Source organism: Amphibalanus amphitrite, unplaced genomic scaffold (assembly GCF_019059575.1).
Source record: "Amphibalanus amphitrite isolate SeventyFive unplaced genomic scaffold, NRLGWU_Aamphi_draft 000348F_arrow, whole genome shotgun sequence".
NCBI classification, from domain to species: Eukaryota; Metazoa; Arthropoda; class Thecostraca; order Balanomorpha; family Balanidae; genus Amphibalanus; species Amphibalanus amphitrite.
Window position 1 is genome coordinate 423,240 of NW_024881843.1, and position 12,872 is coordinate 436,111.

General features: G+C 47.8%; 1 protein-coding gene across 5 annotated transcripts in view; it reads right to left on the bottom strand.

The window, feature by feature from the left end:
• The window catches only part of LOC122389206 (endoplasmic reticulum aminopeptidase 1-like), a 415,829-nt gene that overhangs the window by 289,742 nt on the left and 113,215 nt on the right, over positions 1–12,872 (bottom strand). For all 5 annotated transcript variants that reach the window (XM_043380990.1, XM_043380988.1, XM_043380986.1 and 2 more), the window contains one exon: positions 2,557–2,697. In XM_043380990.1, coding sequence (XP_043236925.1) covers positions 2,557–2,697 — 141 coding nt within the window. The remainder of the gene's footprint in view (positions 1–2,556; positions 2,698–12,872) is intronic.

The following is a 12,872-nucleotide window of genomic DNA, read 5'->3' on the forward strand; positions in this document are numbered from 1 at the left end:
CCACTGACGTCTGAGTGTACCTTGCTGGTCTCTAAGGACTCCACAGGGCTCCCGAAGGCACCGCAGACCTCTTGAGAGCCCCTTGTCGGTCTCTGAGAGCCCCTGTCGGCCTGTAAAGGGTTCGAGCCAGCAGCTCTAAGGGTCCCACACCCGACTGTGACAACTCCACACTGCAGTGTCTCTGAGGGCCCACTACGGAAACTGTGAGGACCCTCATCGGCGCCTCTGAGGGCCCACAGCTGCACCTCTGGGGGCTTCGCACCAATGCCTCTGAGAGCATCACACTGGTACCTGTGAGGGCCCACACCAGTGCCTCCAAAGGCTTCATAACCGGCGGCCCTGAGGGCCCTACACGGGTGATTTTGAGGGGCGTACCGAAGGCACCACACAACCCCTTAGTCTCGCTGAGCTTCTATCCCAATCCCATACCGGCTTCTATCCCAATTCCGGCTCAACTAATTATCAGCCCCCCCCCTCCATGGGTCAGCAGCGCCGCGCCGGTGCCGGGGGCCAGCGCCATCGGGGCGGCAGTCGGCCACGCGCACTCAGTAGTTAGCGCTTAGCACCGGCGGCTAGCGCACGCCCGGTGTGTTATCGGCCGTGAGCCGCTCCAAAACGGCTGCAGTAACTGGTCGATATAGGTAGTAAGCAGATGCAGAGATGCAGGTGGATTGATGACCGGCAGGCTTTTGTGTTTTACGAGGGTGAAGGGTCGAATTGTCGGCTGCTAAGTGGTGAGCGGATTTTATCAGATGCCGGTTCACTATGACCTTTGTCCGGGTCCTGGTACTCTGATGCACTCTTGGAGAGCCGAATCACAGCAAAACTCCATCCACGACTGTATCTATACGGCTTACGCTTTTCTGAAAACGTCTGCGTTTGGCCTTCTACGGGCCCGGCCGGCCGGCCGGCCGGCCCCGATTGGCAGTCCTCCAGTGACGTCACCGGTGGAAACACCGTGGGATGGGAAATGGAGCTGGTGCTTTTGCCTTAAATTGAGCTCAATTGAGCTCAAATCCATGAAGTCATGCACTCATCAGCTTTTCTTTCGTCAAGTTTTCATTTCTTAGGGCCCCTGTGATATCCTCATACTTATCCTTCTTGCCAGGCTGCAGATGTGCGCAGCGCCAACTGGGCAGCAGCTGCACTCGCAGTCCTGCACAATCCTATCACAACGTCCCGTATCCTATCCGTATCCTTGCCAAAAATTTTACTCATCACCTCATTATCACCTCAACTGAAAAGCCACGATGCTTGTGGATGTTGTATGTATAAATAAAATAAATAAATAAATTAAAGATCTCACGCAAGAATGAGGTGGATGAAGCATAAGTAATGCCAACTGCGCGGCGCCTCGTGGACGTAAAAAATTAGCCGATCACCCCCTCCGGTGACTGATAAATGTTATGTCCCGCGAGTGTGACTTTGGCCCCCCCCCCTTTTGCTAGCGGCTGCGACCGCCAGTGCCATTTTCATCAAGGTCAAACTTCAAGGTCAGTTCAGCTCCCCGTCCTTTGACCTTACATTTGACCTTAAAGTTTAACTTGATGAAAATGGTTTTCGATGTGCGGCTAGAACTTTGCACGCCCTACATTTTGGTGCCAAAATTTTGAAGATCGGACAATATTTAGTGGCACTTTTTCAGTTCCCCGTCCTTTGACCTTACCTTTGACCTTGAAGTTTGACCTTGATGAAAATGGTTTTCGAGGTGCGGCTAGAAATTTGCACGCGCTACATTTTGGTGCCAAAGTTTTGAAGATCAGACAATATTTAGTGTCACCTTTTCAGTTCCCCGTCATTTGACCTTGAATTTGACCTTAAAAATTGACCTTGATGAAAATGGTTTTCGATGTGCGGCTAGAACTTTGCACGCGCTACATTTTGGTGCCAAAATTTTGAAGATCGGACAATATTTAGTGGCACTTTTTCAGTTCCCCGTCATTTGACCTTGAATTTGACCTTGAAGTTTGACTTTGATGAAAATGGTTTTCAATGTGCGGCTAGAACTTCGCACGCGCTATATTTTGGTGCTAAAATTTTGAAAATCGGACAATATTTAGTGGCATTTTTTCAGTTCCCCGTCCTTTAACCTTGAATTTGACCTTGAATGTCAAGGTTTAGGGGAGACTGGGTTCAATTTTCGTGATCCTCATGGTCCAATTGACCTTGGAAGAGGTTTTGGCTATAATCAGTGCTCGTCGCTGGAATTCACGGACATAAAGCCCTCAGCGTCACAAAGTTACGTCTTTCTCTGGTTACAGCCTTTTCCTTGTATATTCGAAGGTTGTGCCCTCTGGTCTCGTATCTTGACCTGAAAAAAATTACTGGCATAGGTACGCGTATCATTAAGATCTTTTTTTTTTCTAGAACATATATACCTAGAACATATAGAACATATATGTAGGTAAGTAACATTCATTGTGAAACACTAAGTACATCTACAGAGGCAAGTATCTGGGAGCATGCATTTGAGATGGACTCAAGTGGTCTCGCACACATTGCCCACAGCCTGAGCAGTGAGCACACTATGTACTCGGCCAGTAAGCGCCGTCTTACCGGGCCTAGCAAATGCGGCAACCAGCGCGATCGCCAGCACGGCCAGGAAGACCAGCACCAGCACGGCGGCGGCGCGCCTCGGCGAACAGACCACCGCCTTCCGCCCGGCATACTCAGCCTTGTTGTACAGCGCCCGCTCCCCTGCCGAAAAACAACACTGGTCACACCACCGCCCCGTGCCCAGCACCGTCAACAGACAGAGCTGCCCAGCACTGCTGACAGACAGACAGAGCTGCCCAGCACCGCCGACAGACAGCTGCCCAGCACTGCCGACAGACAGCTGCCCAGCACTGCCGACAGACAGCTGCCCAGCACTGCCGACAGACAGACAGAGCTGCCCAGCACCGCCGACAGACAGACAGAGCTGCCCAGCACCGCCGACAGACAGCTGCCCAGCACCGCCGACAGACAGACAGAGCTGCCCAGCACTGCCGACAGACAGACAGAGCTGCCCAGCACCGCCGACAGACAGAGCTGCCCAGCACTGCCGACAGACAGAGCTGCCCAGCACTGCCGACAGACAGACAGAGCTGCCCAGCACCGCCGACAGACAGACAGAGCTGCCCAGCACTGCCGACAGACAGACAGAGCTGCAGACAGAGGTATATAGGGCCTTGGAGCTGCCCAGCACTGCCCATAGAACTGGCCAGACAATCAGCCGATGGTTATACACCAGCTGGTGGGTGGTGTATAGCCTGGTCCTGTAGGGGAGCATTTATTCTGGCCATGATTCATAATGCCCAGGGTACGATATGCCCATTGTCGAAATGGCCAGTGCCTTAGAGGGACTGTCCCACCTTTGCATTAGTTCTGAGTTGAGATAGCCAAGTTGGCGGCCAGGTTCAGAAACCACTATACTCGTATATCCTGGTCGCAATATCCTCATAATTCGTTCCCTTCATTTGAAAAGTGGGCCTTAGCTAAGGCCCTATCTCTTAACTATTAACGGCCATTTGATGACGTCATTTGCATTTTGAACGCCTGTCACGCATGTGACGTTTCACTTGATTTACGAATAAGCTAATCAGAGACACTTGTTATTGTATGAGCCGCGTCATATTTGAGAGCAAATACCTATATTTGCTGCCAAATTTCCCCCACATTGACATTAAGTAAATCCTTCATTACGTCACAGATCCGATCTAAATGACGTCACGATGAAATATAAAAGTCGCAATATCTCAAAAAGTATACAATGAAAACGCGTAAGAACTTGCAGAATTCGTCACAATATCATAAGTAACATTTCCGAATCCTAAATGGTACTTTTTTGAAGGTGGGATAGTCCCTTTAAATGGGCCATAGTTCATAATGTCCAGTGATTACATGGTCCAAGTGTAGCCAACTGGCCGCAGATAGAGTATATTCAAACAAACCAGTGTTCATGTCTAAAAGAGGCCAAGGGGAGTTAAGGTTATTTTAGGTAAGCTTAGGTTAGGTTTGGTTTGGTCGGGTTAGGTTCAGTGGCGGCGGAACGCCTTCAATAAAGGGGGTCACTGCCGACTTTTGGTTCCATTCTTTCCGTGTAACGCCCATAGGGCTAATGTTAAAATGCCAAGATCAAAGGGATGATCAATATCAAGGCCAAGATCAAGATCACCTTGCGTCCCCCATTCCGCCGCCTATGGTTAGGTTCATGGGTGTAACGTATACTTTCAAGGTCCCATGTGGGACCCCAGTGCGAACATTTGGGACCCCAATTGTCATTTTGGGACCCCAATAGTGGAGGCCCCCCGAGACGCACCAGCTACTTTACAAACGGAGGTCCGATGTTCATATAGAAGGTTCTCTGTATAAATAGGAGGCCCCTTGGACAAATCGGAGGCCCTGTTGGACAAATGGGAGGCTCCCTGGACAAATAGGAGGCCCCCTAAACAAGTAGGAGGCCCCATGGACAAGTATTGGACATAGGAGGCCCCTCTGTACGAATAGTAGGCCCCCTGGGCCTGGACAAATAGGAGGCCCTAGACCTAGACAAACAGGAGGCCCCTTACACAAAAGGAGGCCCCCTGGACAATTAGGAGCCCCCTGGACAAATAGGAGGCCCCTTTCACAAAAGGAGGCCCCCTGGACAATTAGGAGGCCCCCTGGACAAATAGGAGGCCCCCTGGACGAATAGAAGGCCCCTGGATAAATAGGAGGCCCTCTGAACAAGAAGGAGGCCCCCTGGATAAAGAGGAGGCCCCCTAAGAATAGGAGCCCTCTGGATAAATAGCTGGATAAATAGGAGGCTACTTTAACCAATAGGAGGCCCCCTGGACAAATAGGAGGCCCCCTGAACAAGTAGGAGGCACGCTGGACAAATAGGAGGGTTCTTTGGCAAATAGGAGGCCCCCTAGGAACAGTGTCCTAGGATTGATTTTGGGCCAGGGTGCGGAGTGGAAAAATAAAAGTGAAAATTCACTGAAAGAGTGGGAAATACAACTTGTATGAACGAGTGAGGAGGAATTTCACTGAAAATGTCTCAAAATTGTTGGCAAAATTTAACAATCTGTCACTTTATTAGAACGTTACTGGTTTCGCTAAACACGAAAGAGTGAAAAATATCTGTATTTTTCCTCAAAAGGAGTGGAAAATTATTATGGTTAGGGTGTCAAGTTTCACCCAAACTTTCAGATCCTAGGACACTGCCTAGGAAAATAACAGCCGCTTGGACAAATAGGAGGCCCCCTGGACAAATAGGAGGCCCCCTGTACAAATAGGGGGGCCTCTTGCACAAATAGGAGCCCCCATGGACAAGTAGGAGCTAAGGGCCCTCTGTACGAATAGGAGGCCCCTGAACAATTAGAAGGCTCCCTTAACAAAAAGGAGGCCCTTCAAAAAAGGAGGCCCAAGTAGGAGAACCCTGGAGAAATAAGAGGCCCCTGCACAATTATGAGACCCCTGGTCGAATAGAAGACCCCTGGATAAATAGGAGGCCCCTGGACAAATAGGAGGCCCCTGAACACGTAGGAAGCCCCCTGGATAAAGAGGAGGCCCCCTGGAAAATAGAAGCCCCCTGGATAAATAGGGGACCTTCTGGACAAACAGGAGGCCTCCTGGACAAATATGAGGCCCCCTAGACGAATAGGAGGCCACTTGGACAAATAGGAGGCGCCATTAACCTATAGGAGGCCCCCTAGACAAATAGGAGGCCCTCTGTAACAGTAGGTGGCTCTCTGTACGTACAAATAGGAGGCCGGCGCTCGACCTGTAGAAGCTTAGCTGTATGTACAAAAAGGAGGCTCTCTGTGCAAGTAGTCGAAGTAGGAGGCTCTTTGTACTGTATGTACCTACAAATAAGAGGCCCCCCGGGCAACTTAGAGGCTAGGTACACAAATCCGAGGTCACCTATAAAAAAGCGGAACTCTGTTGGAATACCTGTTTGAATAAATTGTTTTCCTGATATTCAAATTATTTAATCCTCGCCCGCACATGGGGGGCAGTGGTTGCCACCCCCCAGGGTTTTTTCTGTTCTGCACTCAACATTTTGATTGCTAGAAGCCGGATGTTTCGTATAGCTATAGCTGCTTCTCTATCCTTTCTTAGCGTCCATTGAAAATTCCAAGTTTCTGTGGTTTTGGTTTCGGAGATATGACCTTATTCTTCAGGTGATGTCATAACCCAAGTGACAAATACCCAATATCTTGCGTTGGATATGGGTCTTATGAGCTTTTGACACCTTGATTTCGGCCTTTTTTGCCAGTCTTACCTCCCACCTATCATGGAACATCAAACATGTCGTTCGATGATGTAGAGACGCTAGGGTCAAGGTCAAGGTCAGCCTAGGTCATCTAAAAATTTTGCGTTTTAGGCGAGCTGAATTTACTTTCGTGAAGTTTCTTTGACTGTATATTTGGTAAAAGCTTCTCAGTTCATGATCTCATGCTATAGGGACACATTCATAATCGGTGCACACATCAGTATACACACAGACACACATACACATACAAACACATATCATTGACCTTGACCTTACTTGACCTGAAATGACCACAGCCAGCAAAAACCTAGTCGGATAGTGTGACAAAGAGGTTCTAGCTGGCTTGGCACCACAATACGGCAGCGTCATCGGTATATGATGAGCAGCGCACGTGATATTCCAACGGGCAACGGTGACCCCAAACAGCAACGTTATTTAGTTTGACCTGACCTGGAAGGTCAATGACTGCCTGATGAGGTAAAATTTGGTATCATTGGATTCGTCTCTTCCCAAAGAATATGTTGCTCTTGACTGCGAAGCTTAAAATTTTGTTTGAATAAATTGTGGTGATGTCGAATAAAATACCTACACAAGCAGCGGGCCAACCCATCATATACCGATGACGCTGCCGTATTGGTGCCAAGCCAGGTAGAACAGCTCTTTGTCACACCATCCGACTAATTTGCTGGCTGTGGTCATTTCACGTCAAGTTAGGTCAAGGTCAATGATATGTGTTTGTATGTGTGTGTATGTCTGTGTATGTACTGATGTACCCTGACCCTGACATCTGTACATCGCAGACGGCAGAACAACATGTTCAATGATAGGTGGGAGGTAAGATTGGCAACAAAAAAAAAACGACATCAAGGTGCCTCAAAAGCTCACAAGGCCAATAGCCAACGCAAGATATTGGGTATCCGTCATTTAGGTCATGACACGACCTGAAGAACAAGATCATATCTCCAAACCCAAAAGCCACAGAAACTTGAAATTTTCAATGGACGCTGAGAAAAGATAGAAAAGCAGCTATCCAAAAATCAGATTTCTAGCTTAAAAAAATGTTCAGTGTAGAGCAGAAAAACTAACTTGGGGGTGGCAACCCTCCCCCTGGTGCGGGCTAGGGTTAACCCTCGCATGTGTGCGGCGTTTGCCAGCTTCTAATGTGTAGGGGGGGGGGGGTCGGTTGGACCCCCCCTTGCCGTTTGGCCCCTGATCGAGCTAGAGCTTCGCGGAAAAAACGAGCGTGTTGCCCGTGACGAGAGGAAGCCGATGATACCCAATTTTAAGGTCCTAGGTCATTGGTTGACCTTCCAGGTCAGGTCAATGACCCAAAGTCGGGAAAATCGGGACCTGTTAGAAAGTCGTAAAGTGTGGCTGCTAAGGGGTTTTTCGGGGTGCTGATCACGAATATCGTGTTAGTTTTGATCACAGATGATGTCTTGAAGCATTTAGACCAGGTCGGGTCAGGTCAGGTCAGGTCAACCAGTAGGCGTCGTGACGGGTATTCGTAGTACGTGTCAACCGCCTCTGACAGCTTCGTAACATGTTACGAAGTCACCAAAACTACTTCGTAAATGTTCAAATGGTTGCTAAATTCGAATTCAGCTCCAAAAACTAGCCTAGAAACATGTAAAACTCGAAAAAGTGACCCGAGGTCACCCGAGGTCACCAAAGGTCAATGACCTGACCTAACCTTCAGGTGACCTTGACACACACGGGAGTAACATCAAATCACATGTTTGAACGTTTGAAACCACGAAAAGCTTGCAAACACGCGGCTAGTGCGAGCCGACATACGCGAAATCGCGATTCCGGCCAAACATGGTCTCGGAAAAGAGGTCACAGGTCAAAGGTCATTTGGGTCAGGGTCATGAAATTTTCAGGGTAGGTGTCAAATTGATCAATGCGAGGGTACTGAAAGTTTCGTCGCGATCGGCCGCTTTTTACGCGAGTTATACGCGAAAAACCATGGGGGGGGGGGTCCATCCGACCCCCCCCTACACATGCGAGGGTTAACCCTCACACTTTCTGGGGTCGGTTAGATTCCTTGCGCAATGCTGTGCCGTTAAATTCTTTTTTTATAATAAAGGCTTTTTGTTTTATTGTCGAAAGTGAAAAAGCCAGAAATTTTCGTCGATTTCGGTTGACGCGGGGGATATTTACATACAATGTCATCCTGCTGGCCTGGATCCATGAGTACGGTCAGGTGACCTACCATTTCTTTATTAATATTAATAAAAAATCATGGCATCCGGGCTGTGACGAAAAATAAGTGGCCTAAATCCAATGAGAAAACTGGATTTGGGGGTACCCTAGGTTTGGCTTCTGAGCCTCTGGTCCCCTAGTGAAAATTTCTTAGAGGAGGCCCTGACGTGGTTCGTAAATTACCGCTTCCGCAATTGGAGGCCCCTAATTGCTTGGAGGCCCCCACTAAATGGAGGCCCCCTTGGACGTTTGGGACCCCAATGGTGATGTCAAAGTTTCACCCATGGTTAGGCTGCTAGACCAGTAGGTTACAACCCTTGGGCTCTTTTCGACACCATGAGCACGGGCCTCTTTGAATATACCCGATCTGCAGCGCAGCCAGTTGGCCACACTTGTCCCACGTAACCCCTGGACATTACACGGGGATGTCGTCGCGTCTCTTCTCATGTATAATTCAAGGGCCAATCCAGGGGGGGGGGGCATACTGGGGCCATGCCCCTCTTGGCGCTGATGGGGTGACCAACATATCTTTTGCCCCCCTTTCAAAATGCCGGCGCTAGATATGGAGTTTTTCTCGAATAGCTTTCGAACTAGTCAAGATAGGAACAAACTAAGGGCATCATCGTGATCCTCTTGTCAATCCGCATCGAATGATATATATAAATATGTTGACCTCGAAAGGTCAAGGTCAAAGGTTGACCTCAGGTCACGTAACCGCGAGGTCATCGCGACCTGTCATTTGATGCGCCTTGACGAGCTGAACACAATGAGAACATCCGTGCGGCTGTATCTTGTTCCTGTACGGAGTTATTGGCAAAAAACCTTTGGTGACCTTTGATGACGTCACATGACCTTACAGCTGCCCAACAGCAAAACAGACCTCAAGGTAGTGAAGGTTGATCGTATATGAAGTCATGTATGGTTTATGGGGCCATTCCAACCCGTTTTAGTGGTAAAAACAGGGAGTTGATTTCCCCCCCCCCCCCATTGACTTATAATGGGGAGGTCGAGAAATTGACCTGACCTTAGGTCATCGATATCAAAATTCCGAGATAGACAAATTGTAGCTACTAATGACCTTATAGCATCCTGCGGCTTTCAAAGGCCTCCGACATCTACTGTAGCTCTGGCACGGCGACAAAATTGCAAAAAAGTGACTTGAGGTTGGGTCATTCAAAGTGACCTGGTGACCTGACCTTAGAAGTTAGGAGGTTCAAACTTGCATACCATGTGTAAATTGATAAGAGAATAGTCGTACCAAATTCCGCGAAGCTACGCGCCGCAGTTTTCCCGCTATCTACGAAAAACCTCGGGGGGAGCGGATATCCGCCCCCCCCTCGTCGGTGCGCGGGCTGAGCATCAACTTTTTTTCTTATAAATATGAACAGGGATTTACACACGAACGCAATTTGGCGTGCTGGCAACCAGCTTATGCAGCACAGACGGCTTTATTTTCGACTACGCCCCTATAAACAGGCCTTGCAATTGTAGCGGGGCTCAGCTGCAAGACTTTTATTTGTTGTTGTTTTTTTTTTTGCGAGGCTGGTCGGTCACTGGCGGACATATAGACTGCTATTCGATGTACGTTTTTCCGGCTACTAGTCGTTTATTGTTTACTGCTATCGAATCAATACCCATTTTATGCAACACTATCAACTTTGAAATTTGAGCTTCTTTGACCTGACCTTGACCTGACCTCCACCAGAAAGTGACCTAAACGACTAGTAGCCGAAAAAACGTACATGAAATTACAGTGTCTAATCCAGGCCCATGTCGTCCCCTATCTCCCTGTGTGTCCAAGTGCACAGATGACGTCACACGAAGGGGCGGAGTCGGGGGCGGAGCCTGGCGCAACGGCCGCCATTTTTGAATTTGTTTTATTAGAATGTATTCTATATTTTGGGTTTCAGTCAATTGTTATCGATAGTTTTAGGAACGGTTAGCTGTAATATAAGTGATTTATCAAGAAAAAACACATATTCTGCTTGCAATTTCGATTTAAGTACGACCCGCGCCTAGATTCGAACGCACGATCTTTGGATTACGACGCAAGCATCCTAACCACTACCGCGGCGGCGTGGCGGCCGGCGGAAGGGAGGCTGCGGAGGCATGGGGGCTTTTTTACGCATTTTTGGAAAAACTAATGGGTTTAGTGAAAAACGCTTCTAAGATAATTCGAAGAAAAATGTCTCGGCTTTCCGATGATGCACTTAGTTTTGTGCTAGCTTTAGCAGAGTTTGTTCTACAGCGCTTCGAAAATCGCCCATTTGCATAGGACTTAAACGGGACTTCAAGACTTGCCCCCAGATGACGTCACGAGCTGACGTCACGATCAGGTAGAATCGGCGGACGACCCTACCTGGTATATAGGGCCTTGGTCTAATCGTAAAAGCTTGAAATCATGCATTATATAGACGCTACACTGAGGGAGTTGGAAATGGGGTTAATTTGGAATACAGCAAAGGATCGTCAAGGAGGATGCCCTGGTAAGTGTCTCTCCCCCTGACGAACGAGTAAAGGAACAAAAAGGTAAGTCGTTAACGCCGCAACCTTCCATATCCAGTGGGAGACGTCCTTCTGTGCAGTTAGTAACTGAACAGAGGGGCGCTTCCCACTCAGGGGGCGTCGAAGTCTAGTTCCTACCAACCTGGCACTCCCGTGCCTACGTCACCACGAGGACGCCCGAGGGCATTTACATGTTGAAGATAGGGAAAGTTGCCATAGTTTAGAGCCGGTTGAAGGACAACCTTGAGGTAGATGAGAATGTGTGCTTATAAGATCATCAACATGTTATTTATCCAAATCCAGGGCCAATTAATCGATAACCTGTCACGTTTTTCAGTGGTGATGCGCTAACTTTCGCGGTTCTTGCAGCCAATAAGGGTGTTTCATAGTGCGATTTAGATGCATTATCGACTTTAATGCCATAAACCGCCACGGAACTTACGATTTGCAGCTCCCTGGCGTGATAGCTTGCAGTAGGGCTCCGGAGTCGGAGTCATGAAGTCGGTCGGGGTTGACAGCTCTGACCTGAGTCGTCGAGTCGGAGTCAGTCGATTTTGAAAGCTTGAGTCTGAGTCAGTCATCTAAATTCTATCCCCTCCGCAGACCTGCCAGGGTTCCATAGTCGGAGTTGTAGTCGGTCGGAGTCGACAGTTCTGACCAGAGTCAGAGTCAAGAGTCGATTTTGAAAGCCAGAGTCAGAGTCGGGTCACCAAAAATCCATTGCCTCCGCAGACCTGCTAGGGCTCGAAGTCGGTCAGAGCCGACATTTTGAAATCAAAGTCAGAGTTGATTTTTGAAAGTTCTGAGTCAGAGTCGGAGTCATCAAGAAACCCATCGACGATCCGCAGTACCATGCAATTAGGGTGCTGCCTCGTTGCCCTGAATTGCCAATGTGTTGAATGAATAAATGGCAATTGGTACCTTCTATTATTCATTCGGAATTGCTTTCAGTACAAAAAGACGCATTATTGGTTTGTTTTTATTTATTGACAATTTTTTAGCAGTGAATGATGCAGATAGGTACGCAACACAATGATAGTGCCTCGCTGGTGCAAATCATTGCTAGATAGTTGTTGAAATGTGTTGCCATTGAAGAATCTACTGATTTTCCTGGCGGCTCTTGTTTTCAAGTGACTACGGGTCTTCTAAGACGGATCTCCTGATTGCTCACTGTCTGGCGTCTTCCACGGTTTTCTGAAAGCTATTCAAACGTTACCGTGGCTGCTCTTGATTGCATGGCGTTTGCTGGTTCTTGGTTCTTATTGGTGGTTCTTGCGCCTGTTCCTTTGTTGCTTCATGGTCCATCACATCGCATTAAATTTCTAATGGAAAACACTTCTATCTTTTATTTTATTATCAGTCGACTTGTATGTAGGCCTGTGGCTTGTTCGCCCTTTTATTTCCAAGCCTATTGACCAGTTTTTGAAAAAGCCTCGGATACCAAAGCAAGAAAAGTATGTTATGATATATAATTGAGACGGTCATAGAAAACCAAGAAAAAAATAAAAAAACCTGTCCATCTGTCTTTCCTCACTTCATAACAAAAACCAAGCAGGGGCATTCCACGATAGATCGACCAAAAATAAATAAAATTTACACCCTCATATTTTTTTTTGCTTAAAATTGGTCTAATGGGTTGTGATGGGCGGGGAACCCAGCTGTGGCAAGGATTTTTTTCTTCGAACAACGGTTTCCGAGATATAGCCTCGGGCAGTTCCTGGAGGTCACACTGCAACCCTATGTTTGGCGGCTTATAACTCAGAAATTATTGGTTTTCTATGGTAAAAACTTTATATGGTTCAACTCGCAATCAACCAACAAACGTTTTGGCTATCTCGGATTTTCGATTTTTGAAAATTTTGATCACGTGACATCTTGACCTTCTTTTCGAAGAGTGACCTTGATATTATCCCAACTGAAAGTC